The sequence below is a fragment of the Melospiza melodia genome, chromosome 26 (assembly GCF_035770615.1).
Source record: "Melospiza melodia melodia isolate bMelMel2 chromosome 26, bMelMel2.pri, whole genome shotgun sequence".
In the NCBI taxonomy this organism is placed as follows: Eukaryota; Metazoa; Chordata; class Aves; order Passeriformes; family Passerellidae; genus Melospiza; species Melospiza melodia.
This window is the reverse complement of record NC_086219.1, coordinates 7048865-7075798: the sequence shown is the minus strand read 5'-3', so window position 1 is coordinate 7075798 and position 26934 is coordinate 7048865. Positions and strand designations below refer to the sequence as shown.

The window sequence follows — 26934 nt, the reverse complement described above, 5'->3', positions numbered from 1 at the left end:
CCCTGGGCCAGACACCCCAAGGGCACCCAGTGCTCTGATATTGGCTGAGTAAGGGCTATCACACACTCACCTTGAGCAATGGCCTGGCAGAACAGCAGATGTGAGAACTCGGCTGTGCATGGGGAGATAAGAGAGCAGTGAACAGCTCTGGTCACCTTGACTGGCTCCCATTTCCTCAGCCACCTTTTTCTCTCTCCTGTCAGTCCATGAAATGCCTCAGAGGATCTGCTCCTCGTCCAAATGTTCCAGTGCCCAAAGTCCTACAATAGTACAAGGACAGCAACAGAGTTCTTAATCTTAATAATTTAGAGCAGATCTTCTGAAATAAAAGTGCCTCTTTGGATGCTGTTTCCTCAAATTCAATACATCCACACTCATTCTTTCTGCCTTGATGTGCTTCCTGCAGTTTCCCTCATTCTCTCTGCCTCAGGATGGATTCCCTGCATTGAGGCAGGTTTTCCTGCTTTGCTGCTGAGTTTATTAAGGATGGAATTTAGCTTGTGCTTGCTCTGAGCTTGTGCTGCATGAGGGCTCCATGTGCTTGTACAAATGTGGCTCTGGATCAGCAGGAACACATAGGAGTTTGCCCTGACAGGAAACTGAGGATATCCCCTGGATTTTGGTGGAATACAGAAACCATAGACAACTTTGATCAGTTGAAAGCAAAGATAAGGAATAACTATCAGTTTAATGCCACAGCAGCAATGCCTAACACAGTCATCTGCATGTGGGCAAGATGATTGATTTTGTAAGAGGAGAGGCAGAATGAAAGACTTCAGTAGAGCAAGGCAGCAGAGGTGTGTCTGGAAAAAACCCTGGTGTATGGCAAACATCAACGATAAGCTGAGATCAGCTTTCTCCTTCTTACCTGCAAATAAACAAGCTAGGGGACAAAACTTTATGAATTATTGATCTTTTGCCTTATGGTTCTAGTGCTCCTTTGTATTCAGCAGCTGCTGATGCAATATTTACTGTTTATTAAGTATCTGCTTTAATTGCTCAGCATGTTCAGTGCAGGGCCTTGCTGGCACTAATGCTGCATTTTTTGAAAGCTCTTCATGTCAAAGGAGCTGAAGAGATGATCCATGAAGTCAGGGGATTAGATGTGAGCTCACCATTGATTCAGTGAACATCTGAGGATTATGGATTGTTATCTTTGTGTCTTTTGTGTCATTGCAGATGACTAACACACAGGCAGATGGTGGGAACTGAATCCTTTCAAGATAGTAGTCATAGCAGGCTATGGGTGTTGTATGGGAAGGCAATGTAATAAAAGAGGTGTAGAAGCTGTGATAGGTGATTACATGTTGAAAATTCTTATTATAAATATGTTTTTTCTCTCAGCATACTTGGAATGCCCATAATCCAGTGGTTTCCTACCCACATTCACTGTAATGTGGATTTGGGCCTCTCTGTTGTTAAGGAAGTGGGTTTTGAACTTGCATCAACTCAGAAAAAGCTGGCAAAGACTGAATAAAGACTCCCTTCTTTTGTAAGGCTTCTCAGTCATATGGGTGGTTGTCTTGTCATGGAGTTTTCATGGAGATTCAAAACACTGACTTCACAGTAAGGCTGCAATATAACAACTGCTGCTTAGGGAGGAAAACAAACCAGTTGTGAACTAACCTAATCACTGCTGGTAGGATTCCAGCTGCCTGCATGTGCAATACGAGCACAGCCTAAACTGCAGCCTAAATTTGAGTTTGCTAACTGGCACAGATGCCATAAAAACAGTTGTTGCTGTTTATCACCTGTTTACTTACGTGCCTCCCTGACCTTTTGAAAGGCACATGTGTACATGCTTAGGCCAGATTTACGTGGGGTGGTGTGATATGAGGTGCCACAGGTGATACTGGGCAGGCAGGACCTCAGTCACAGCCTCACTCAGGGAGAGTTTATTGCCCACAAGCCATCACTTCTATTGGAATAAGGCTCCCAATATTCCCAGTTAGATTGTGCCTGGGCCAGTCTGACCCTCGCTGCTGGGCCAAAGGCAGCAACTGCGGTGTATCACCCCAGAGATACCTTGGCTTGCTGGTGGTTGCAGCTGGGCACTGAACAAGTCCAGGCTTGTTAGGAACCCCGTTTACCTCAGGAGGAATGGCTTCAGGCGATGGTGAAGAGAAAAAGGAGAGGATTCTGCTGGAGGGTTTAATGTCCAGAGGTTTATTCCATGGTTACAGAGGTCTGAACGTGAGCAACTGCTCCAACAGAATCCCGGCCGCATGCTCTGATCACCTTTTTAAGCTCAGGGATGGGGAGGGGAGGTACAGGTGAGCCACCAACCAGGTGAGAGGGGCAGGGTCTCAGGGGAAGATGACACCCAGACAGGCCAATGACCTCTGGGCACAGGGGCATCCTTTGAACTTGACCAACCACACGACGCCTTGCTGGAATGTTCAGCCTGATTGACAGGACTCACTCAGCATGGGGGCAAGGGGGAAGGGAGAGAGGCATAGGCACACCTGGGGAAGGGACCTGGAAGGCCAAAATGGGACATTACAGCACACCACAACAACTTCTTCCAGAGGCTGCTTATGGCAGTCCATGGAAAATTATGGCAACAAGGTCACAAGCTTCACCTTATTCCAGACTCAAGGCTCTTTGCTTGGTCAGCTTTTTGCTCAAGGCTCCCAGCCCTGCACCTTCTGCTGGGCTTTGACACCTCTGTGCCAACCCTTCCCCCAGGAGGAGGTGATGGTGCCCACATAGTTGATCCCTGGGCATTCCCAGTATTCAGGCTTTGGGAAACCAGTTACATCCCTCCCTCTGTACTGGTGCCTCCAATTCCCACACCCCACCAGCCAGCCTGGGGAGCAGCCTGCAGTTTGTCCCTCTTCTGGTTGGTTCAGGATGGTTTGTTCTGCATTCTGCACTCCTCAATGTGTAGGACTCTCAGGTTAGAGACGTTTTTACAATACAAATTGTGCTTGGGAGCTTACAGGACTAATAATCATAAACTCTTTGGCAGCCTCCTACATCTTTGGCTGCATTTTTTGTGTTCCCAGAGGGCTGAAAGGATTCTGTGTAAAATTCAGCTGTGCTGTGTTTGTGTGTAGGAGAGGGAAGCAGCTCAACTGAGCTGGTGCTTAATGTAATCACATAAAGAGCTTAGAATTTGTCCAGTGGCAATAAAAGAGGAGAACACAGTTGTAAAAACACTGGCCTCTTTTTCATGGATTTATCCATAGAAACCATCTATTGAATTGATTTGTTTTTCCATTTTTTTATGGTAAAGAGCCAACACAGGAGTCAAGTCCCTCAATCTTGACAGATGTCCATAAATTCTGAGTTTTTTAACTTACTTAATCCAAAAGAACTTCATGCCAGTTCAGCCTTACTGCCTAAGGCTGTGAGTTCCCAGAATGCCAAAGAAAATAGGGGCCATTAGAGGAACATTCAAACCTGTTAGTGATGCATATGTGACTGTAGGGAGCAGAAGGCATTAGAGTGGGAGGATTAGAGCCCTGCTCCTCCAAACTTTAAAGTCTGGTGTAAGATCATAACAAAATAAAAAAAATGTAGGATGCCTTAGCATATACCAAGCACTGTCTGCTTCTGTCCAGCCCTTTGTACTGGCCTTCAGAGAATTTTGGACTGCTTTTGCTCTGTGCTGCCTCACTGAATTGGAACTTTCTGCTTCCCTCTTATGAACTGAGCTGCTGCAGTAATTCAGTCAGTGTGATGGGTTTTATGCCTCAATTTTGATCCCTCCAGACCTACATCATCAATTTAAAATTGAACATTATTTGTTTTTTCTCTCTCTTTAGGACCTTTTGTCGTTCTCTCTTCAAGATGGTAAGCTTACTTTTTCTTTGTAGAAATAATATAGTTGAGTTTACATCTGATACTTTGAAGTGCTCAAAAAGGTGCTATCCTATTTCATCTCAGCTTCCTCTCTGGCAAAAGCTGCACACTCCTTCCCTGCATCCCCTTCAGGAAAAACAACTCTTCTTTTAGGCATGGTTCATAATACCCACTGAAAATTGAACAGCTCTTCACCTCCTTACCTTCACCCACCATCCATTGCCAAGCAGATGTAACTGATGGTGGAGTGGGGTGGTTTTTCTCCAGTGTTTCCAGGGAATCAGGTGATCTCTTCCTTTAGGAAGGCACTAAAGCTGTTATGAAAATCTCAGCCTAAAATAGTTTCTGCTGGTTGCCTAAAAGAACAAAAAAAAAAAAATAAAAATCAGGGTATAAATTCCAGAGTGTCCTGTGAAGCCCATTATAAATAAATGTGATTTTTCTCATATATTATATTACACATAAAACAATTCTCTGGCTTGCAATCCATTACATGGATTAGTCTGATAAAATTAATGAAATAAAGACTGTCTGCTGAACAGAATGTTCATTTCTAAAAGAAGCCTGGATTCTATCACTACTTGCATTTTTTAAATCTCAGTGTTTTAACATGTCCTCACAGGAAAGAACTCACTGGTTGCTGATAGCCTGTTGCACTGCAGAACAAAACAAGTTTTGTTCTTGCTTTATTTTTAATGGAAAATTGACAAGTCAGTTATTGCAAAACCGCTTATTTTGTGAAGCTGGAATTTAGGAGCAACCTCTTTCCAAGCCTTGCTGCCTTCCCACCAGGCTGGTGAGGAAGAGCCCAGCAGTGTCAGCAGACAGAAAAAAGAAGGGGGCTCGTTCCCCCTGCCTGGCCTTGCAGGACGTGCTGCATTTCGGGAAGGAGTGAAGATAAATCCTGTCCTCGTTTCTCAACTACGCACAAACCTGACCAAGGGTGTCATTTAAAGCTATGGAATTGATTTGGTATCTTGGTAATGATGGTAATAAATAAACAACTCTAATAGATTGCCCAATGCCCTGTTTGATCTACGTGCAGCGGGTATCACAAACACTCTCTGTAATTGTGTCTTGCTGGTATCTTCACCCACCTTGAGAAAAATTTCCATCCCAGAGTGCACCAAGAACCCTTTATAAAAGCCAAACATCAGGAAGTAGTAGATGCTGCTGAGAGAAACACATTAAAAAAGCAAGAGTTGGCACAAATAATTTAAAATCTATAGCATTTAAGATATTTTTTTCTTCTAAGATGTCTTTTCTTGAAGAACACCTGCTTACAAAACCAGGAGTATTGAGTATAACAGATAACAACAGTTATCTGCTGTTGTCTGAGTGCACTCCTGCATCTCCAGCAGGGAGTGTAAAAGCAAACATTTGTCCGTGGTGCTGCTGGGGGAGCTAGTGTGCAGCTTTACACTCCTGAGTGCTTCTTGCTGCCACCAAAGGAGAAGACAAAGCTTTTGCATGGATTTTTTTGCATTTTTACAAAATGCCAGTTGAGGTGGGCTGTACCCAGTTACCCACACAGACATGTTTGATATTTCCAGTTCGCAGTGGTCCTGCTGCAGCATTTCCCTGTTGCAAAATTGCCAGCAGGCCTCTACCCCAGAGGATGGAGACCAAAGGATCTGAGATCCTTTTCGTGCCACAGAGGCATTACCTGGTGTGGTGGCTCTGTTTGCAGGGAAGAAGGATTTTCCATTTATCAGTCTCTTCTCATGTTCCTGGAATAAAAGGAGGACCTGGGGGAAGCAGTGACACATTCCTTGAGTACTCTGCTCCTTAACTAAACTGTGGCATCAGACTGATCAGGCTGATTTCCTGGGCTTTTCTCTCCTCAAGGATCCTATGATGCTCGAGCCAGGGTGTTGATCTGCCGAGTCAGCTGGCTGCTGAGAATTCCCTTGGAAGATCTGGAAGTCCTGGAGGAATCTCTGCTTGAGAGCCTGAAAGAACAAAAAGAGGAAGAGTCAGAGTAAGAACGTTTGGGTTGATATGGGATCAAAAAACACTGCCAAGTGCTCAAAAACTTAGCAGTAATTACTTGTGCCTAAGTCCAGTCTCTGATTATTCCCCACATGGCTTTTGCTGTAATCATTTATGGCTTGATTAGGGTTGCAGAGCCCTCACAACACTGACAAGAAGAAAAGCTCAGCATTCTTAAAATCAGAGCTGAGATCTGGCCTTGCACACTGGTAAAGGCTGTTCTGCTCTGGGCTGCCTCCTTTCCTTTTTCCAGTTGCTTCTCAGAGACTGTAGATTTTGTATAAACACCTCACACAGATCTTGTTGTCTCTTGGCCCAATATCCTTCAGCTAGAACTGCCTCTTGCAGAATGAAGTCCCTGCAGATAATCAGGGTTAGATCCTCAGCTGTTCATTGTCTCTGGATCTCTCTTTAAGCATCTTTAAGAGACAGCTGGGTAACTCCTATTGAAGGGAGATTTCTGAGGGCAACAGGCTGAATCTTCAGATATGTACAGACCTGGCTCATGATTCTATGTTATTAACATAGAATTAGTATTTATAATTCTTGGTATCTCTAAGAAATGTAGTATCTTTATATTCCTCTCATCAGGCAGGAATTGTATGACAGTTTAGCAATATTTAAGGCAGTAAACATGTCTGTAGTAGACTTTCAAGGGAAATATTTTCATCTGTCAACTCAGCAAACAGGTTATGAGATTACCCTGAATGCTAATAAAGTCTTTAATCAACACCCTTGCCATGGTCAGATGATTGCCATGGGGTCCAGCATGTGATGGGTATCTTCCAGTAAGAGCTGTGTTTAAATAATGCTTAACTTTATAGCACACTGTAAAAAGGAAAAGTCAGAATAATCTCAAAGATCGTGGACTTCTAAACATTTGGTGTGCAGGAGCAAGGGTTGGTATTAATGGGGACTGTTTTGCTGTAGTGTGTGCAAGCAGACTCAGTGCTGGGCCTTTAAGCTGTGTCTGATAACAGTGAAAGAACTGTGGATTTCAAACCCTGCTGCCAGCTGTGGGCTTCCTGTGTGTCTGCTGTGGGGTTCCTGGCTTGTCCTCTGCACAAATTGAAGCCACAGGAGTAAATATCTACTGGATAAAAAGAAAAGAAAAATCCTTTTGGTAAGAGGGGCCCAAGACCACAGTGTGAACACAGTTTTGTTGCTCTGCTTAAACAAGGCTGAGATTTGTGGGGAACTGATGACCCTTTCTTTGGTTTGAAATCAGGAGTCAATGGGGAAAGGAAGTAAAATATAAACCTGTCACCACCTTGACCTCACAGTTTTTGGGGCTAGGAATACCATTATGTGCTTGGGATGTTTCCAGCTTTGACCAGGAAGAGGTTTTGAACCAGGAATAACCAGCCAGGGGTTTGGCAGCTCCTGCACAGGTGTTTTTACTGATATTTGTTAACAGGAGGTTTGCTCCTGCCTTTGCTGATGTGGATTTGTTGGATTGAGGCCCAGAACCTATGAGATTAAATGTACAAAACTCTAAAGAATAATGCTCAAAATACTTAAACTGTGTTAGTTAAACCAAGTGTGCTCTGACCTGCAGGTGAGAACCTTTCTTTTGTACACAGTTCTGTAAGAAACTGGAAAACATCACAACATTCACTTGCTGATGTGTGCTCCTGCACCTTTCCTTATTGGAAAATCACCTGAAATTCCCCATAACAATCTCTCTGAATATAATTTGTGATTCAGGCAAGAAGCTGCACATCTGAGCTCAGTGAGGGTAGAGAAATACCAGAAGCAGCAGTTAATTACCACAGTGGATAAAAGCAGCCTGGTAATCCAGTGATAATGGTAATGGGGGAGCCATTAGGGAGCAGTGACAGGCAGAACTTCTCCTTTTATTTACTGCATCAGCAGGCAGGATTTAGCTGCCACTCTCTTTGTCCCCACATAACTCTAACTGCTCATTATTCCAGCTGACTCCAAGTTAGGCATGTTCCAGCTCTCTTGTCATTATTGTCAGCCTGAGACACACTGCAGTGACTGTGAAAGCTGATGAAGCTCATGTAGAACAGAAATTGCTGGGTATTGCCAGCTTAGGTATGAACAGCCTGGCTGCAGCACTCGTGTAAAGAACTCCAGGAGCAATTTTATCCAAAGCCAAGCATTCAGACTGGTGACTAAGGCACAAAGTAGAGCATTTGGAAAAGATGAGAGGAAATGGCCTCGGGCTGTGCCAGAGGAGGTTCAGGTTGAATCAGGAGGGATTTCTTCATGGAAAGGGCTATCAGGATTGGAAGGGGCTTCCCATGGAGGTGGTGGAGCCCCCATCCCTGTAGGTGTCCAAGGAACAACTGGACATAGCACTCAGTGCTCTGGGCTGGGTGACAGGGTGGGCATTGGACACAGCTTGGACTTGATGGTCCTGGAGATCTTTTCCAACCTCAGTGATTCCATGATTCTCTGATAGCCTAATCCTGCTTTGTCTGTGAGGCTGCACAGCTGTGGCTGTGCAGAAATTGGAGAGGTGTTGCTCTCAGTACTTGGCAAGATAATAGAGCAATTTATACTGAGTGTCATCGTGTAGCATCTACAGGATGGCCAGGGTATCAGAGCCAGCCAGCAGGGGTTTAGGAGGGGTAGGTCATGTTTGACCAGCCTAGTCTCCTTTTATGACCAGGTGACCACCTAGTGAATGCAGGAAAGGCTGTGGATGTGTCTGTCTGGACTCCAGCAAGGCCTTTGACAGTGTCTCCCACAGCACACTCCTGGAAAAGCTGCAGCCCAGGGCTGGGACAGGAGCACTCTGTGCTGGGCTCAGAACTGGATGGCCAGCCCAGAGAGTGGTGGGGATGGTGCTGCATCCAGCTGGCAGCCAGGCACCAGTGGTGTCCCTCAGGGCTCTGTGCTGGGGCCAGCCCTGTTCAATGTTTTTATTGATGACATGAATGAGGGGATTGAGTCTTTCATTAGTAAATCTGCAGATGACACTAAGCTGGGAGTGTGTGTCCATCGATTGGAAGGTATGAGGGCTCTGCAGGGAGACCTGGAATGATTAGGCTGAGTCTTAACAGGATGAAGTTTAATAAATCCAAGTGCTGAGTTCTGCATTTTGGCCACAATAACCCCCAGCAACATTATAGGCTGGGGATGGTGTGACTGAACAGTGCTCAGGCAGAAAGGGACCTGGGGGTACTGCTTTGTAGCCATGATATTTTCTGAAAAATCCTTTCCATAGGATTTTCCCTCCTGAGAGGCCTCAGGAACAAAATGTAAACACTGATTATCTGCTGCTGTGGAATGCAACAGGTGCATCTGTGATTGGTCTCATGTGGTTGTTTCTAATTAATGGCCAACCACAGTCAGCTGGCTCGGACTCTCTGTCCGAGACAGAAGCTTTTGTTATCATTCTTTCTTTTTCTATTCTTAGCTGGCCTTCTGATGAAATCCTTTCTTCTATTCTTTTAGTATAGTTTTAATATAATATACATCATAAAACAATAAATCAAGCCTTCTGAAACATGGAGTCAGATCCTCATCTCCTCCCTCATCCTCAGACCCCTGTGACACGGTCACACTGCTTGACAGCCAGCTGAGCATGGGCCAGCAGTGTGCCCTGGTGACCAAGAAGGCCAATGGCTCCTGGCCTGCATCAGGAATGGTGTGGCCAGCAGGAGCAGGGAGCTCATTCTGCCCCTGTACTCAGCACTGGTGAGGCCACACCTTGAGTGCTGTGTCCAGCTCTGGCCCCTCAGTTTGGGAAGGATGTTGAGACACGTCCAGAGGAGGCAACGAGGCTGGAGAGGGGCTTGGAACACAAACCCTGTGAGGAACCACTGAGGGAGCTGAGGGTGCTCAGCCTGGAGAAAAGGAGACTCAGAGGTGACCTTATCACTCCGTATAACTCCCTGAAGGGTGGTTGTAGTCTGGTGGGGTTGGGCTCTTTCTCCAGCAGCACTGACAGAACCAGAGGACACAGCCTCAAGCTGCATCAGGGAAATATAGGTTGGATATTAGGAGAAAGTTTTTCACACAAGGAATGATAAAATATTGGAATGGTCTGCCCAGAGAGGTGGTTTAAAAAAAGACTGGATGTGGCACTGGGTGCCAGGGTTTAGTTGAGGTGTCAGGGAATGGGTTGGACTCGATGATCTTGAAGGTCTCTTCCAATCTTGTGATTCTCTCTGCAGACACCACGTTTGCAGCTGCACAAGGTAATGAGCAATGGTTGTTTGGAGGGGCTCTGTGGAGACAAAGTCTCCATGACATGCAGGTCCATAGGAGTTCTGCCAGTGAGTGCAGTGACTCAGGGATTTCACCCACTGAGCTCCATTCCCCTCCTGCTGCGCCTCACAAAGCTGCATATTGTTTGGGACTCGTGTAAAATTGTGTTAATCAAAATTACAGTGTGCTTAGGGGGTTCCAGGAAAGATTAGGCAATTATATGGATCATGAAAATCCAAAATTAGGCTAGGATTAACAGGGAAAATATCCAAGTTTGGAAGCAAGATAAATGTTACATTTCAAGGCCTGGATTAACTGCTGTGTAAACAGGACAGAAGGAACCTTCCTCTTGAAACAACTCACTCCAGTATCCTCTGTTTCTCCCACTTTCCTCTGAAATGGAGTCACTTCTTGTAAGAGAGAAAGACGCTGGAGAGAAATCAAAAGTAGTGGCTAATAACTGGTATTTGTTCATTTTTGGTTTATTTACCTCTTTCTGATAAGCTTGTTAAAATACAGCTTAAATGCACACTGATGACTGTGTTTAATTCCTATTATATTATTATATTGTGATGTGCAATTAGAAAGCAGCTTGTAGTAAACACTGCTTTTGCAAAACAGTTTAATTGCATCTTTGTTAGTACAAATCACCCTTACTCCCTTTTATTTCAAACACTTTTCCCTGTTTCTTCTTAGCTTTCTTGTGGTTTTTTAGACACTTAGGCAGCATATAGTTAATGAAATGCTTTTGACTTTTTGTTTCTTTCTTTTTTTTTTTTTTCACAAGCTTCAGCCCTATTAGGAAGGGTTTTCTGAGTAAGTAATATCTGTTGGCTTTTGTCAGCAATTAAATTGTTTCAATTTAAATCTGTGGTCCATTTAATCCATTCAATTTAAATCTCTAAATCCTTGCTCATAAATCTCACTGTGCTGTCACAGTCCACACCTGCATGTTCCTTTTTTCTGCTCCTGGGAGGGAAGTTACACTGAAGAGAATAAAAGCAGATTTTGATGCAGCATTGGAATTTTCCCTTTGTTTTTGTACTTTTAATCCCCCCACAGAACTGCAGAAGTCTCAAGAAAAAAGAAGGAAAAAAGGAAAAAGCTGAAAAGATACCTGCTGATCGGTCTGGCAACTGTTGGGGGTGGAACAGTGATTGGTGAGGCTGCCCTTGGCATTCTGGGGACACAGCCCAGGGACAGAGAGGGGTCTGACTCCAAGAAAAGTATTTTCAGCCCCACAAAAATAAACATGAAAGAGTTAGCTGGAAAAGTTATCCCAGTGTAGCTTTACTAGCTGGGGGAAGTATTAAACTGAGGTTGTCACCCCTTAAAAATGTTTTCTCCTTTTTTGCTGTCATGTTATAAGAGGATCAGATCTTAATCAAGAGTGTGAGGTTAGATCAATGTTTCCTGAGCAAACAGAGCACAGCTCACCCCAAAATCTTCCTTTGACTTTGAAATTATTCTTCCTTTATCTGAAGTCAGTCAAAGAATTTGGGCAGAGAATCAGGGCCTGGGGAGGGTCTCAGAAAGCCTCTTTATTGAACATGCAAAGAGTTCTTCCAGCAGCAGCAGCAGCAGCACTCTCCCAGCACAGGGGAATGCCTGCCTGGGGTTTTTAAGGGATGATAGTTTGGTGATATCTCTTACTGCATCCTCAGGTCTGACAGGAGGCCTGGCTGCCCCTCTGGTTGCTGCGGGAGCTGGCGCGATCATCGGGAGTGCTGGAGCAGCTGCTTTGGGATCCACTGCTGGGATTGCTGTCATGGCATCCCTTTTTGGAGCAGCAGGAGCTGGTCTTACTGGTAAGAGAGTGACCACACCATTCTCAGCCTCTGGGGCACAGAATCACACCTGTAAATACAGTTAATGACCCCACTGAGCTCTCTGCAGAGTGAGGGAAGCGATTTGAGGTGGAATCCATGAGATTTTTGTCTCAGTGCTGATTAAGGTACTGTGTAGCCCCTGGTGACCAAATAGGGAAGGAATATTTGGTGTGTGGTTAATGAAGGAAATGAAAACTTCCTGCTTTGGGTTAGAAAGATGCTGCCATGGAGAAAAACAGCTGTTACAGCAAAAAAACCCCTTCTGCTGGATTCCCTCAGATCACATAAGCTCAGAAAGATCATGTTGGCTCCTTACTATGCTATAAGTAATGCATGGGCTGACTGAGGGTTTTGGAAAGGAAAAAAACCCTCTCCAGATTACCCAATTAATTTCTTAACGAACTCCTGCTGTTAGCAGAGGGTGTCCTTTCTGTGCCATCTCTGAGCCGTGTGTTTCTTCCTGGCTCTGTGTAGGATACAAAATGAAGAAACGTGTGGGAGCCATAGAAGAGTTTGAATTCCTCCCACTTACGGAAGGGAAGCAGCTCCACATCACCATAGCAATCACTGGATGGCTGTGCACTGGCAAATATGGTAAGAGCATGATGAGAAGCTGAGAGGAGCTCCAAGAGCTGTGGCTGTGTCCTGCTCCAGGCTGTGTTTGTGCTCACAAAGCACCATATCTACCCCACATTTCCATGGCATGGTAACTGAGCCACATCAGTTCTCACCATAAGACTTTGCAACTCAATCTGCAATCCCAAGCAAAGAGAGGAAAAAAAAGGGGGCATTATGTTGGTGGTGGTAGCAGGACTGGGAGCAGCCATAGCAGGATTGTTTCTGGTAGGAACTGTTGCATGGTTTTGCCAGAAAAGATCTGTCTGGAAGATGATTGCCAGCACTAGTACAAAGTATCTCTGAGACCTTATGTTTATCCACCAGGAATTAAGAGAAAATAGTGTGGTTCTGCTCTCTCCATGTCTGCCAGCTAATGAGGTTTATTGGCAAGAAAGTTCTGTCAAGTAAATCCTGTTAAGCACAGCACTCTGGAGGTGACTTACAGGGGAAACCTTGAAAGGTCTGTAGTGCTTTGTTTTCCAGTGCAGCTTGTCATATAAAATATGTCACCTGTCTGCTAATGTGCTCAGCTTCAGCTGACTGAACAGCTGCCAGTTTATTGAGAAGCACCATAATTAACTCTGGATATCATTAATGCAGAAGGGTGCCTCACCCTGTCACTTGCCAGGCTGCAGCTTGCTGTCACAGGGAAGTTCTCATTTTGCAGTGCTGTGCTTTGGCTTCTCTCTTCACTTGCCAGAGGTCCAAATGCTCAGAGCTGGAGGCTCCCAGGCAGGGTTAGAGAGGCAAGTGTGTCCCTCCAGGAACATTTTGTGTCTCTTTGCCCGTAAAAGGGAGTTCCAGATGACACACATTCTTCTTCCATAACTAGCAATCTGCTAGAATGTTTTAAAGAACAAAACTAGGGTTGCCATCCATTTTCCTCCTTACAGCAGTATCTGTCTGTGCACACACTCCTTCAAACAGAGGGACTGAGGACAGGAGTTTTATGGAATTTGCCACCTTGTGGTTTTGGAGCTGCAAGTAGTTGCAAATCAATGTGTCCTCAAATAAGACAGACCATGATGGGGATCTTGTGACACTTGGATCAGCAGCTGCCTCAACCTGACCTGAATTGTTTGGGGAAGAAACACTGTGGGAAGGCTTTTAATTAATTAAGATGACAGTTCTCCTCTGCCCTTCAGTGTTGATCTGTCATTCATAGCATTGCTAGAATATTCCAGTGTCCTGCAGGTTTTGTTCTGATCCTCTGTTGGGCTTCTCTTGCCATTGTGTTCTCTCCCAACATGAATTCCATCTTTGCAACCTTTCCCAGGGAGCTTCACAGCCCCGTGGAGCAGCATGCTGCACTCGAGTGAGCAGTACTGCCTGGCCTGGGAATCCAAGTACTTGATGGAGCTTGGCAACGCCTTGGATTCCCTGCTGAATGGCTTTGTCAACATGATGGCTCAAGAAGCCCTAAAATTCACTGTCTTGTCAGGTAAGAAACTAAATCCTATCAGATCTGCTTGAGTAGCTCTTGTGCAGTTTCAGTGTTAAAGGAGCTTTCCCAAAGAGGGAATGTTTTGGAGGGGGGAGTGCTGGCATTGCCCAGAAGTGACCTGAGAACCTCCTCTACCACACCTGTAATTTAGCTGTGCTTTCCTGGACTGCTGAGCCACCATAACATTGCATCATTCTGTTAAAGTTACAGCTGGAAACACCTTCCTTCACCTGGGATTCTTCATTTCCCTCTATTATTACACATTTACTGCTCTACAGGAACAGCCCAACACGTGGGTTGCATGCATTCCCCCTGTGGCAGAACATCAAATTCTTTCTTATCTTTAGTCCAGCAAAGCATTTCTCAGCACAGCTATTAAGAAAGAAGAGCTGGAAATGACATAAGCTCCTAGGCTTAGCCTTTAATTTCAGTGAACTCTCTTGCTTTTGATGTTTTCTAAGGAACCTCAGTGTGTTGCAGGGATTGTGACAGCCTTGACTTGGCCAGCATCCCTCCTGACTGTGTCCAGTGTCATTGACAACCCCTGGGGAGTGTGCCTGCATCGCTCTGCTGAGGTGGGCAAGCACCTTGCACACATCCTGCTCAGCAGACAGCAGGTGAGTGGCCACAATTATCCAGGAGTAACAGCAGGAAGGGACTGGCCCAGGGAGGTGAAGTTCTATAGTCATGCTGGTTAAATGGCATCTTTCTAAGGGGGCAAAAATTAATAAAACAAAAACACAGAGAGTGCTGCATGAAGGTGACCAGCAGATATTTGGCTTACTGGGGAAAAGGAGGAGGTCCCAAGTGGATCAGAGAAATCCTGCTGAGATTTGTTCCATTTAAGCTAAAGCTTTTCTCAATGAGGAAGAAGAGATCCAGGTCATAAATGACCTATGGCTAAACCATGTCACAACACAGCCAGGCCCACTCACCTAGTGGAAGTCAGAGAGCAGGAGGTGAGGATGGGTGAAAAGGAAAGCAGAATACAAAGTGTTAAAAATATTTGTGGATCATTAAGAGGCACCTGCAAAACTACCTGAGAGAAAGGTGGTTGGCAGCCAATGCCCAGTGGCTCTGTGGCTTTGCCTGCAGAGAAGGGGAACAGGCTAGTACTTGACAGAAGTAACAGAAGTCTCTCTGAAAATGCTCAAAAAAAGGCATTTCTGCCCCCCAGGAGCCTGCCATCATTTGCTGGGCCAGAGCTGGTGTTTTCTGGCCACGTGTTTGTCTCACACCAGTCACTGCTGATCACAGAGGAGCCCAAGGGGAGCTGTGGCCCCAGAGCTGTGTGTCCCAGCAAGGTGGAATAGCAGAGGAGGGACAAACTTGATTTCTCATAAAAACCCAATCCTAGAAAATTCAATAAACTTTATTTCATACAAGCCCTTTCTTTTGCTATGGGGCATTTGTTCTTGCCTGTTAAGCATCTGCTGTTGTGAAAACACACATTCCAGTATGCTGGAGAGTCTAAAACCAGTTAATGAGATGTCTGGGGTGTCCATTGCACACCTGCTCCCTGGATATTACAAAGACCATTTTTCATTGATGTTGGGATTAGGCTCCCTTTAATCTTACAGAAAATCTTATTAGGCTGTTCAAAATAAAAGCTTAAAGCTTAAAAGCCACCTCATCTTTTATAACCATCACATGCTGCTGTCACTCAGCCTGAAATCTGGAAGTGGTCAGTATTTTTGTATTGCAGCTTCTTCTTCTGTGTACTGAAAACATTTCTAGGAAAATTTTGTTCCTTGAATAAGGTTTTCATTTGGAAATTTCAAACCAAGGGCAGTGTCTGTTTTGGTTCTGTTTGAAACACCCCCTTTGTTGTAACTTCTGATCACTAGATTGTTTTCAGTTGATTTTCTAAAGATGAAAAATACAAAATACAAATATGTAGCATTCTCCATACTGAATTGGGCATAACTTTGAGGAGACCTGATCCCTTTGAAACCAACTAAATTGCTCCACTATTTCAAAGGTGATGCACAAGCAGGTGCTCTGTGTCTCAGGCTCTCAGGGATCTCCAGCCTGATCTCCTTCCAGAGAAAACACCATTTGGTGGCATTTTTTCCTCTCCTTCTTTCTCAGGGCCAGAGACCTGTCACACTGATTGGCTTCAGCCTGGGTGCCAGAGTCATTTACTTCTGCCTGCAGGAAATGGCTCAGGAAAAAGGTAACATTCACCTTCTAACCATTTTTTCTTTTATTTTCCTTACTCCTGGTGGAGAAATTTTTGTTCCAAGAGGAAGAATACAGCTTGGCTCTTTTAGGATAGGAATAAAACAAAAAAAAAACCCAAAAAACCCAAGGTTTAAATACCTTTGGAGCCAAATTCTTCTGTCATTTCCCCCAGTCCAGCAGAAAAAATCCACTGTATTCACTTGAGGGGTTTCAGTGGGGCATTTTGGTCTGTGAACAACAATGTGACATTTGTGATCAGTCTGGAGCTGCCCCTGCACTGCCTGATCCCAGCAGAGGATGCTTTGCCTTTCTTGGGAGCTCTCTGCAGCTCTTGCATCTGATTCCCTGAGTCCTGCCTTCCATTTAAGTCTCTGAAATGCCACTGTCATCTGCTATTTTCATGGTAATTTTCCCCCAAAGTCAAGTATAAAACCATCTGCCAATTTATTACCCATTGTGGTTCTGTTTATTAATAGATTTCTATTTTTAATTTAGAAAAAAATAAAAAAGAGTAAAATCATTATGATCAGTTGATGAAAATTGTATCTTGGAGTTGAGTCAGCAGTGAGTGTGTGCAGCCTGCCTTCCCACCACGTTGCAATTTAACTCATTAACCACTTACTTCACAATAAATCATAACTAGGGAATTTTATAAAGGAAAATGTCCATTAAATCCAAGAAGGTGGGAACAGAGTCAAGCGAGGATGGAGAAGGTCAGGACTGACAGCTGTGTGCCAGAACTTCACTTCTGATTTAAGATAAAAGTCTTCAAATACAGGAATTCTGTTCTCAAAATAAATATAATCAAATCCAGAATAATCCTTAGTGAGTTACACCGGAGCCAGAACCCAGATCCTAATCTGGCCCTAGATCTACACATTTTGTGTCCTGAGAATGCCAAGGGCTGAGGAATTTCCAGGTTTTTATTGCAGCCTGCAGGCTCTGGAATGACACGAGCCCATAGCTTAGGGAGGAAATCCTTAGGGGTCTGGAAGGTTGGCTGCCACTGCAAAGAAATCCAAGTACTGTGGTGATGTATCAGAGCAGCTCCCACCATACACTGATTTTTCAGCTCCTTAATTGAATTCTGCAAGCTGAGCTGTTTGTGTGATGAAAAGCAGCATGTTTAGCACAGATTGCCAAGGCGTTCTCACAGGCACATTCCAGAGCAAGCCACAGAAGGAGCAGAGCTGGGACCTGGGACAGCTGAGACTGATTTGGGTTTGGACTGGGATGCCTCACACGAAAGGAACACACGGCCTGGCCTCGTCATGCAGGCTCTGCATCCAGATGGCACTGGCATTTCTGAGGACAGAGAGCTAATGATGGATTGGCCAGTGGAACACCATGGCAGGAACACAGATTCTGTTCAAATGCTTCTCTGCAAAGCAATGGAACAACCTTGGGGTACTTCAGCACGGATCACTCCGCAGGTTTCCAGAAAATGCCATTATGGCAGGAGCTGGAGTCAATGAGCCATCAGAGACACGTGGGAGGATCATTGCTCTGATTTCTTCATCGTGATTCCCATGCCTTTCAGTAAATACTCAGCAATTAGCAAACTAATGCAAATTGATAATAGCTGTTACCACCAGAGACCAAACCTTGAGACCCAGCTGTGTGTGACAGGGGTGAGGTGTCACACACTGGGTGTTTGGGACTGATCACAGCTCATGTGACCATTATCCCTCTGGGCTGTGATCCCTGCTGTGCTCAGCCCTGGGAATGCTCTGCCCTGGAACATCTGTACACAGCCAGGGCTGCATTCAGTGCTGTTCTCCCTGCAGTCAGGACTGATGTGCTGAGGTGCTTTCCCTTTCCCAGTGAGTTCCATCCCTAGGGCACAGCAAAGCCCAGCTCCCAGGACTGGTTATGGTGTCTGGGACAGCTTCTTTCTTCCACACCTTTTCTGGAGAAGTCATCGTAATCAGGTTTGAATTTTGGCCTCTCATTCTCACTCCATTCTCACCTGCTTGGACTTGACTGGAAATTTTCCTTTATAAAACTCCTTATTCATTAGCCACTCTCTATGAGGGTAAATGGTTAATTAAGTAATTTTTTTCCACTGCTTTTACAGACTTTATTGTTCATCATCATCTAAAAGATTTACAAACTGTGAAATAGATTTCATTTATCTCAAGCCTCAGCTGCTCTGCAGGCCAGTGATCTGTTCCCAGGTTTCTATCCTGTCAACATTCAAAGAAAATGAACATTTTTCAGCCAAGGCTATTTCTTTTTCTTTTTCTTTTTTTTTTTTTTTTTTTTTTTTTGTTCTAAGCAAGCAATAAACTGGACAAAGGACTGGAGAAACAAAAGCTTCCATCACCTTGCCCAAATATTCAGGATCCTGATGAATTAGCTGCTTGTTTATTCACTTGGCTCACACCACAGACATGGAATTTAGAACCTTGGTTGGGACAAGCTTCCTGCAAGACTCTGTGCTTCCTTTTCATTGCCCATAATTATGGGAACAGGACTTTATTGCTCACAGATTACACTCACAAAATTGAATTGCTCTTTGCTCTTTTTGATTGGTGCAAAAATTGCTCTGCAATAAGAAATAATTCCAGGAGAGCTCATTTGGATTTGTCAGGCACGGGATTTACACGGCAGAAAAGGAGGCAGGTACTGCAGGCAGCTCCAATCCTTTACTGCTATCAGGGAAAGGAAGCTAAGGGATTTAGATTTGAAAAGTGCCCAGGCAGAACCTCTCCCTCAAATGTTGGGTTTGGCTCAGGTCTGTGGAGCCAGGTGCTGAGGATGGATTTGGAATGTTCTGCTCATGAGTCTTCCATTTAACTGCTGTGGCATCAGAGCCTTCATCTCTCTTTACAAAGATTTATGGAAGATACTGATATATTGTTCAGGAGTTTAGGAAAGTAGCAGGGCTGCCCAATATTTCTCATTCAATCATTATTCCTCCTGAAATTGCCCAGCTGCAGCTCTTTGGTAAGTGAGGAGGATTTATTATGCTTAAAAAGTTAACATGCTGTTCAGCAAATCAGGCCCTGGGCATTCATGTTACAGGAGAAGGAAATCAAAGAAGTTTGATGGATCTTCACTGGGTATTGGCAAGCTGTTGCTACTTCCAAATCAATATTAACAATTTGGGATTTCCCCTTGCATGTTCAGGTCATGTTTTTCATAGAATCAGCTGTGGGAAGAGCTCCTCATGCTTCACGTAGAACAACATTTGCTCACTCTGTGGGATCTCAGACCCCTTCACCTGTTTCAAAGCTCTGTGCAAACCCACATCAGGGAGTCTGCAGAAAGACCTTTCCAGGGGTTTCCAGCACCTTTTTGGGCAGAGGCCAGCCCACTTCTCCTTCCCAGTGCTTGGTCCTTTGCACTGTCTGAGAATCTCAGTTTTTCACATTTACTAACTCCAGGTGAATTGTGGACACTTGAGATGTATGCCAAGTTTTATTTATGATCCTCCTTTCCATTGTTTCTGTCTTTCAAGCAAATTGATTTTCACCTAAATTATGATTTTTGTGCACATCTGAACACACTTCACATAAGAATATTTTCTGATCCATCTTCTGAATCTGAACTGTTGTGCTTTCACCTTGACAGACTCACAAGGGATCATTGAAGACGTTGTCTTACTGGGAGCTCCAGTGGAAGGAGAAGCCAAGCACTGGAGAGCTCTCACCAGAGTGGTGTCAGGCAGGATCATAAATGGCTTCTGCAGGTCAGTGTGAGCTCAGTGCCCAGCCTTGTTAGCCTGGAAGTGCTTTGGGGCATTTATCCCTTTCAAGCACTTTGTGAGTGCTGGTGAGGACATTGAGCAGTGTCAGAGCCTCGTCCCTCCAGGCCTCTGCCTCAGATCCATTTGAGATGGCAGCTTCAGGAGGCACCTGGAGCTGTTTGACAGAGCTCTTGGGCTCTTTGTGCCACTGGAAACCTGTGTTCATAGAGGGACAGAGTTCTACCACTCACAGCCTAAAGTGCCTGGGTTTGTGTGTGTAATCTGATGTATTCTGAAGGCCCTTTAAATCTCAGCTTTGTGTGAAGCACTGTAAATACAGCAGTTAAGTTTGCTGACTTAAAGATTGGGAATTAGAATCTATAAAAGCTTTAAGATGCAGTTCACTTGGGGCTGCTTATGGGGAAAAATATGTGAAAATCACAATGGAAGGGAAGGAGCTCAAGCAAATTGAAGGGTTTTATATCTGGAGTGAGTTTCTGGTCAAGATAGTCCACATGAACAAGATATTTAACTTGCAAAGGAAGAATAATTGGAATAGCTGTATTAAATTTAGTAAGGATATGAAAGAACACAAAGATTGCCTTCAAAACAAATACCAGCCCTTTAAAACCACATTGAAAAACATTTTAGAAATAAAAGCAGACAACTGTTGGGCAGAGTTATGGGAGCTGCTGAGTGAGAGGAGGGAGGTTCAGAGGCCTGAAACAGCTGAAGCAATCTCAGAAAAGCTATTAAGTAGTCAAGTGACAGCTTCAAACCTAATGACTGTGTCTTGGAAGATAATTGTGGCAGGAACACTGCTTACCAGCACAATTAGATAAGGGGAAATTAAAACCAAGGAATAAGCGGGGAAGACTAAGAACATGGGGAAATAAATTGAGAAATAACCAGGCAAGAAAATTAACAAAGAATCTTCAAGTCAAGACAGTTTATAAAGCTGTGAGCCCTCAGGTCAAGGACAGGTGAAAATGCTGCTGGTGTTTTCCATGCATGCATCCATATGGATGCCTACACACACACATGGAAGGTGGGGAAGTGCTGCGTTACTGTGATTCTAACAGAGTGTTTTAACTTAGAATGAATAATTAAATAAATTAATTTAAAGTCTTCAAGGTTAAAACAACAAATTATCAGTCCTATCTCTCAGCTAGGCTGGGAATTGTTGCTTTTGTCCTCTTTGGATCCCAGGATTTTCAGGGATGCCAGATGTAAACACCTCTTGCAGTGTTTCTTCCTGTGCCATAAGGAAAAGCTGCTTGCCTGGGAGTGCTGTGAGTTCCTCCAAGAAATCATAAATCATAGAAATCATTGCATATAACTGAGTTTACCCAGAAAATATTGTTCCTGTCTGTGTTCTACAAAAATGAATTTCACTGTATCACTGCTCAGTGTATCCATTTCCTGTAACACACACACACACACAGATACAAAAAAGATTTTTACAGTTTCTAAGCCTGCCTGTGCTGTTGGAATAAAATACAGTGTGGGTGTGTCCAGAGGGTTATTCAGGCAACCTGAGGGGCAGCTAGAGGAGGGAATTGAGAGATTTGGGGAATTTCTGTGAGGATTGAGGTAGAGAGAAAGATTCTACAAACATTTTGTGGTAAGGCCTCACCTGATTCTGATTTCTCTGGTCTCTTGCTTGCACAAAGGGTGGCCTCATTCTGTCACTTCAGGAGTAACTCTATTTAGGTTGGATGAATTACACTGAATAGAATTCCTGTGAGATCAGATTTGAGCCCAGCTGCTGAGCTTCAGTCCTTGTTCTCCTTTGGCTTTGGAATATGAGGGGACAGGGTGAGTGAGAGCCCTGTCAGCTCTTGGAGCTGTCCCCTTCCACTTAAACAGCAGGGCTGCAAATTCCCAGTGGGAAACCTCACCCAAATCAGTTGGACTGGCTCAGCTTTTGAAAGAACCAACACCTGAGCAGTGTGAATGTGTTATAAGGTTTTGCCGGGCTCTGCATAGACTTACAACTCCCAGTATGGAGTATTTGGGAGTAGTCAGGAGTGGGCACCTTTGCCAGGAGCACTTCACCTGCTGCCATCACAGAGCACAAATCTCACTCATGTCCCACTTAAATCTGCTCTGTAGAGTACAGTGGCATTTTGGTACCCAGATTTTATGTTGTTGTTCAGCTCAGAAGAGTTTTGTGTTTCCTTCTCTCCTCATGCTACAGTCTACCCTGAAACTGTCACAGTGACTTATGGCACTGCTTTAGAGTGGGAACAAACCCTTCCTAGTTCTGTCACTGAAGCCATGTATTTCTACAGCACCTATAAATCAGGAGCACTCCCAGGAGCTTCACAGTTAATATTTATGTCCCAACATCAGTGTTGTAGGTCTCATCACTTTTACAGCTTTATGGCCTGGAGAACATAGCAGTACGTTAAAAAGATGAAATATGTCAATGTGCAAACCCTGAGCAAACATAGAAATAAACAGAAGGGTCAGATTTTTAAACTCCCTGCAGGTAAAGACACAACAGCCATGGATCAGGATTCAGTTCAGACTTACAGCCCCGTGTCCCAGGGGTCTGCCCTGAATCCAGCAAGTCATTCCTGTGTGGTTGCTACATCACACAGACCTGCAGCAGGTCTTGGTCCAGACATCACTGTGCTTCCCAGCACTTCCACTCTCCTCATGGTCTGAGCAGTAACCCACTGGAAGTGTTCCAGGTCAGGGTGGGCAGGGCTTGGAGCAGCCTGACCTAGTGGAAGGTGCTCCTGCCCATGGTGGGGGGTGGAACAGGATAAGCTTTAAGGTCCCTTCCTACTCAGACTGTTCTGGAATTCTTTGATTCCACATGGCATTGCTTGGGCAACAAGATTATTCCCACTCTTCTCTGCTTCCAGGGGGGACTGGCTGCTGAGCTTTGTTTACAGAACCTCCTCTGTCCAGCTCAACGTTGCAGGCCTCCAGCCAGTCGACCTGGATGACAGGAGGATGGTGAACATGGACCTTTCCTCTGTGGTAAGTTCTCATATTCTCATTTTTTCTCCATAATTCTTTGCCTGCAGCACTGTAACCCCACAGTGACTGCCCTGGAGAAGCTGGGGACTGAAGAGAGCCCCTCTAGGTACATTGTCCCTCTTTCCTGGGTTTGAGAGAACTCTTTTCCACACTTCCCTCTGGATTTTGTCGGCCCAACTAGCGCTCAACACTGAGCAAAACAATGAGAATCTGCCTCTCCTCTTGGATATGTTTGGGGTTTTTTGGTTCTGACATATCTCATAGTGGAGATAGAAAATGCTGTCACTCCTCAAGAAGGGCCTTGCTGTCAGAGAATCGTGGAAAGGTTTGGATTGGAAGGAGCTGAGTGCCAGGCCCTGTGAGTGTGGGTCCTGGGGAGGTGGGATCAGCAGCTGGAAAACGTGGATCTCAGACACGCACATGGCAGGTGCCAGCCACTATCTTATCTTGGTGGAGCCTCCACAGTGCTCAGGTTCAGGCTGGTACAGGCTCCTGGCCCTTGTACCTTGGTCCCCAGGGCTGCAGGAGCCGGAACTGCTCTGGAATTACAGAAGCTCTGTGGCAGCAATGGTTGGTTTGCCAGGTCCTGCTGCCTTTTCAGAGTGTGTCTCCAGGAAACAGGGAGAGAATCACTGCTATATCTGGGAAACATTTAACTTCCTCAAAGCTGGCTGGTGTCATTAGTGATAAGCCACTGTTAGAACATCTGGCAATATATCTAAGCAATATTCAACTCAGTTATCTTACACTCATCACCACGTTGTTGGCTCTTCCACAGAAGAAGTGAGCTCTTCCATAGAAAACCAGGCAGGGCTTATCTTGTGCATCCATTTCCACAGAAATCTTGGGCATGCCATTGTGTTTTTTCATATCTTAATGTTTTAATTATTGTTTACTCTCTGTAAACTGGAAGATGCCCAACACAAAGCTTGGGATATTTCCATGGTGATCTCTTCTTCCCAAGTGTCCCCACAAGCTGGCAGGGACCATCAGTGCTGCTCTGGAGCTAAAGGCACTTGGAAGAGCTTTTAGATTTTCTGGAGCACCAGCTTGCTAAGCCTATAAATACCCAACTGTTCTCAGCTCATTTCATTCATGGTAACTGAGCTCTGCACAGCCCCTGGCAGCACACACAGGGCTTGGTGCTGAGCAGAGAGAACAGAGCCTTGGAGGAACAAAACAGGGGCTTCCCAGGAGGAGGGGGTTCAGCGGAGGCTGTTAAACATGGCCCATGCATCTTTGCATCTCTCTGGGCTGTCAGCATTTCCACACTCCCACATCCATTTTCTCACCATCCCAGAGCTGCCAGTACTCATTTGCTCTCTGGCATCTGTTGCTGGCATGAAAATGGCCCAAGATGCCAAGTGGTGGCATGGGGGTGACATTTCCTGTCAGTCAGTCCATGCCACCCCTCTCTTTTTGAGTTCTCTTCAGAGACCCTCCTTCTCATGCCCCTCTGCCTCCTGAAGAATGAAACCCCCTGAAGCTCTGCACACTTTATCCTGCCTGGATCACAGCAGCTTCTCCACTCCCCTCAGAGGAGCAGGATTTACATTTCACTGAATGAAAAAGGTTTGCAGAGCTGCTCTCTGCTCATCTCCCAGGGCTCTGTGTCTGCATCCTGGCTGCCTGCTGCCAGCAGTCAGTCCCAGTGCTGCTCTCCTTCAGAAGGAATTGACACTTCCTTCATCTCACTGCAAAGCTTTGGGGAGGAAAAATGTATGTTAAGTAGGTGTCATTGCCTTGATCCATTTTCCAGACCAGGGGAAGAAATACAGTGCATTCTGGTGAACATTTTAGAAATTAAAGGAGCAAGAATGGGGAAGGAAATACCCACAGGCAATATTTTTTAAAGTGGCAAGAAAGCAAAGATGGATTTTGCTGCAAGTACAGTGCAGTAGCAGAACAGAAAAATACAAAGTGATATTCAGAGATATGTAGAGATACAGGTATTTTCTTTATGGGGACCAGCTCCACCCCTGCAGTTGCCCTTGTTGGAGGTCCCTGTGAGTGCCCTGCCAGGAGAAGGACAAGCTGTGAAAGAACAATAAAGTATTGCTGATGCAAAGGTGCTCAGCATGAAAATATTATGAAGCACCAGCAGTGTTTTTGGCATCTCCTGGTCCATCCATAATGAAAACTGGTCTGTATCCAGCCAGCTTGGTTCTCATTGCTGCAGCACCAGAATCCTCAAAAGAGTGGAGGATTAGGAGCCCTCAGTATAAACAGCAATTCACCTCCAAGGCCTCCATCTCGTGTCTCTCTTGATTAGTGTGATTTTATCTGACTGTCAGTAAAAAAAGCAGAGAGAAAAATATCCTCCCACTCAGCAAATGCAGTTAGAAAATCCTTCCTTGTGGTTACAAAGGGGCTGATTTATTCTGTGGATTTATTTGATAGCACCTGTTAGAGACCAAGGAAGTTGTGGAGCTGCAGGGGATTATCCTGATTGCTGTTTGTTCCCAGAGGAGTTTGTTCAGTGCAATCTGAATTAATATTTGAATATTGCAGAACTGCTCAAGGAGCACCTTCAGGGAGGCTCAGGAGTCAGCAACAAGTCAGGAATGGGCAGTTTCACAGCAGCAGCAGTTGGGGATGAACTTTCAGGTTTAGAAGCAATGAGAATGCATGGTTGCAAGTCCAGTGGAGAGCAGGGATGGATCTTAGAATTGTGGAATTGGTGAGGGGGAAAAAGCTCTCAAGAGACCCTTGAGGCCATTTGTTCCCCCAGCACTGCCAAGGCCACCACTAACCCATGTCCCCAAGTGCTGCATCCACACAGCTGTTAAATCCCTCCAGGGATTTGGGGAATGCCATCCTTGCCCTGGGCCAGGGCTGAACAGCCCTTCCCATGGAGAAATGTTCCCTGATATCCCTGATATCCAATCTCAATGTCCTCTGGCACAGACTGAGGCTGTTTCCTCTTGTCCTCTCACTTGTCAGCTGGGAGAAGAGACCAACCCTCCCTGGATCCCCGCTCCTGTCAGCTCTCAGAAAAGGGACCAAAATTCCTGTTATGAGGGAAGACAGCTTCAAGGCAGTCAGGTACATCAATACCACTAGCAGATGGAAAGTCTGAATTTCATGAAATCCAATTGATTTGGCACTTCTGTGAGTCAGGCTTTTTTTCTCCAAACACATTAAATTGTGGCTTTTCCCACTGTATTCCCAAGACTTGCAGCAAAGAAATAATTGTGGTTACAAAATATGGATTAATTAAGAACCCTGGGGAGTTGGAAAGGCAAAAAGAGGTTGCCAGTGTGTCACTGCTCCTTTGTTTGAGTTGTGAGCAGTGAGCAGTGCCACCTCCCCAAGGGCAGGATCAGAGCAACAAGAGCTTGGAGCAGAGCTTGGCTTCAGGGAGCTGCCTGGAGGAGCTGGGAGAGCCCCTCTCCCCTCAGGGCAACATGCAGGGCCTTGTGGAAACAATTCCATCTGCCTGTTGGGCTGTGAGGTCACAGGGATGGCTTCCACAGCCCTGGAATCATCAGTGGCTTCATCTTCTGTGCTCCTCGCTGCTGATGATTTGGGAGCTCCAAGAATCCCACATTAAATACATATTCAATATGGTTTTTTCCCTTTGGGACACAAGCAGAGAGTGCTGGCAGTGTCACTGTGTTAGAACAGAGGAAGAAACTGAAAAAGCTTTTCCAAAAGAAAAGTGCAAAGGAGGCCGTTAATAACTTGCAGTTTGTTTTTGCTGTGTGGCTGACAAACCTCAGAGGCTGCTGTCCCTCCTCACTCCTCACACAGACTGCTCGAGCTGGATGTGCTTTGTGGGAGCCTGGGGGTGCTCAGCTGCTTCTAAAGGCAGAGAGAACCATTTCACAGGACTCACATTTCATAAGGTTGGTGCCCAAATGAATTCCCACAACCAGGAACAAGCAGAGAGCCACAGTTTCCTGCAGATCTACAGGAGGGATTTTCCCATTCCCCCTTGGTGCCTGGAACAGGTGTGTATCCTTCCACAGGGGATTCCCACATCATCTGTGGGGTGTGTGGAGAGTGTTCACAGCCCCCAGCCACCCTGGGCAGGGCTGAATTCCTGGCACTGCAGCTTCTCCTCCAGCTGCAGAAGAGCTGAGGGCACCAGTGCCACCTTTGAGTGGCTCACAGGTGGTCTGTATTGCCATCAAACCCAGCCCAGCAGAGGAAATTCACTGCTCCTTTGCAGAGCCAGCAAAGTTGTGATG

At 45.2% G+C, this 26934-nt stretch overlaps 1 protein-coding gene and 1 long non-coding RNA gene across 3 annotated transcripts in view; one reads left to right on the top strand and one right to left on the bottom strand.

Moving 5' to 3' along the window:
• The window catches only part of TMCO4 (transmembrane and coiled-coil domains 4), a 39635-nt gene that overhangs the window by 4101 nt on the left and 8600 nt on the right, over window positions 1-26934 (top strand). For both annotated transcript variants that reach the window (XM_063177173.1, XM_063177172.1), the window contains 10 exons: window positions 3771-3798; window positions 5656-5788; window positions 11044-11141; window positions 11646-11789; window positions 12285-12404; window positions 13705-13869; window positions 14353-14489; window positions 15964-16048; window positions 19633-19750; window positions 22624-22741. In XM_063177173.1, coding sequence (XP_063033243.1) covers window positions 3771-3798; window positions 5656-5788; window positions 11044-11141; window positions 11646-11789; window positions 12285-12404; window positions 13705-13869; window positions 14353-14489; window positions 15964-16048; window positions 19633-19750; window positions 22624-22741 — 1146 coding nt within the window. The remainder of the gene's footprint in view (window positions 1-3770; window positions 3799-5655; window positions 5789-11043; window positions 11142-11645; window positions 11790-12284; window positions 12405-13704; window positions 13870-14352; window positions 14490-15963; window positions 16049-19632; window positions 19751-22623; window positions 22742-26934) is intronic.
• Window positions 179-5664, bottom strand: LOC134429810 (uncharacterized). Its single transcript, XR_010030653.1, has 4 exons — window positions 5474-5664; window positions 4905-4977; window positions 4011-4163; window positions 179-260 (listed from the first exon to the last, which is right to left on the bottom strand). It is a non-coding gene; the product is annotated as an uncharacterized LOC134429810 (long non-coding RNA).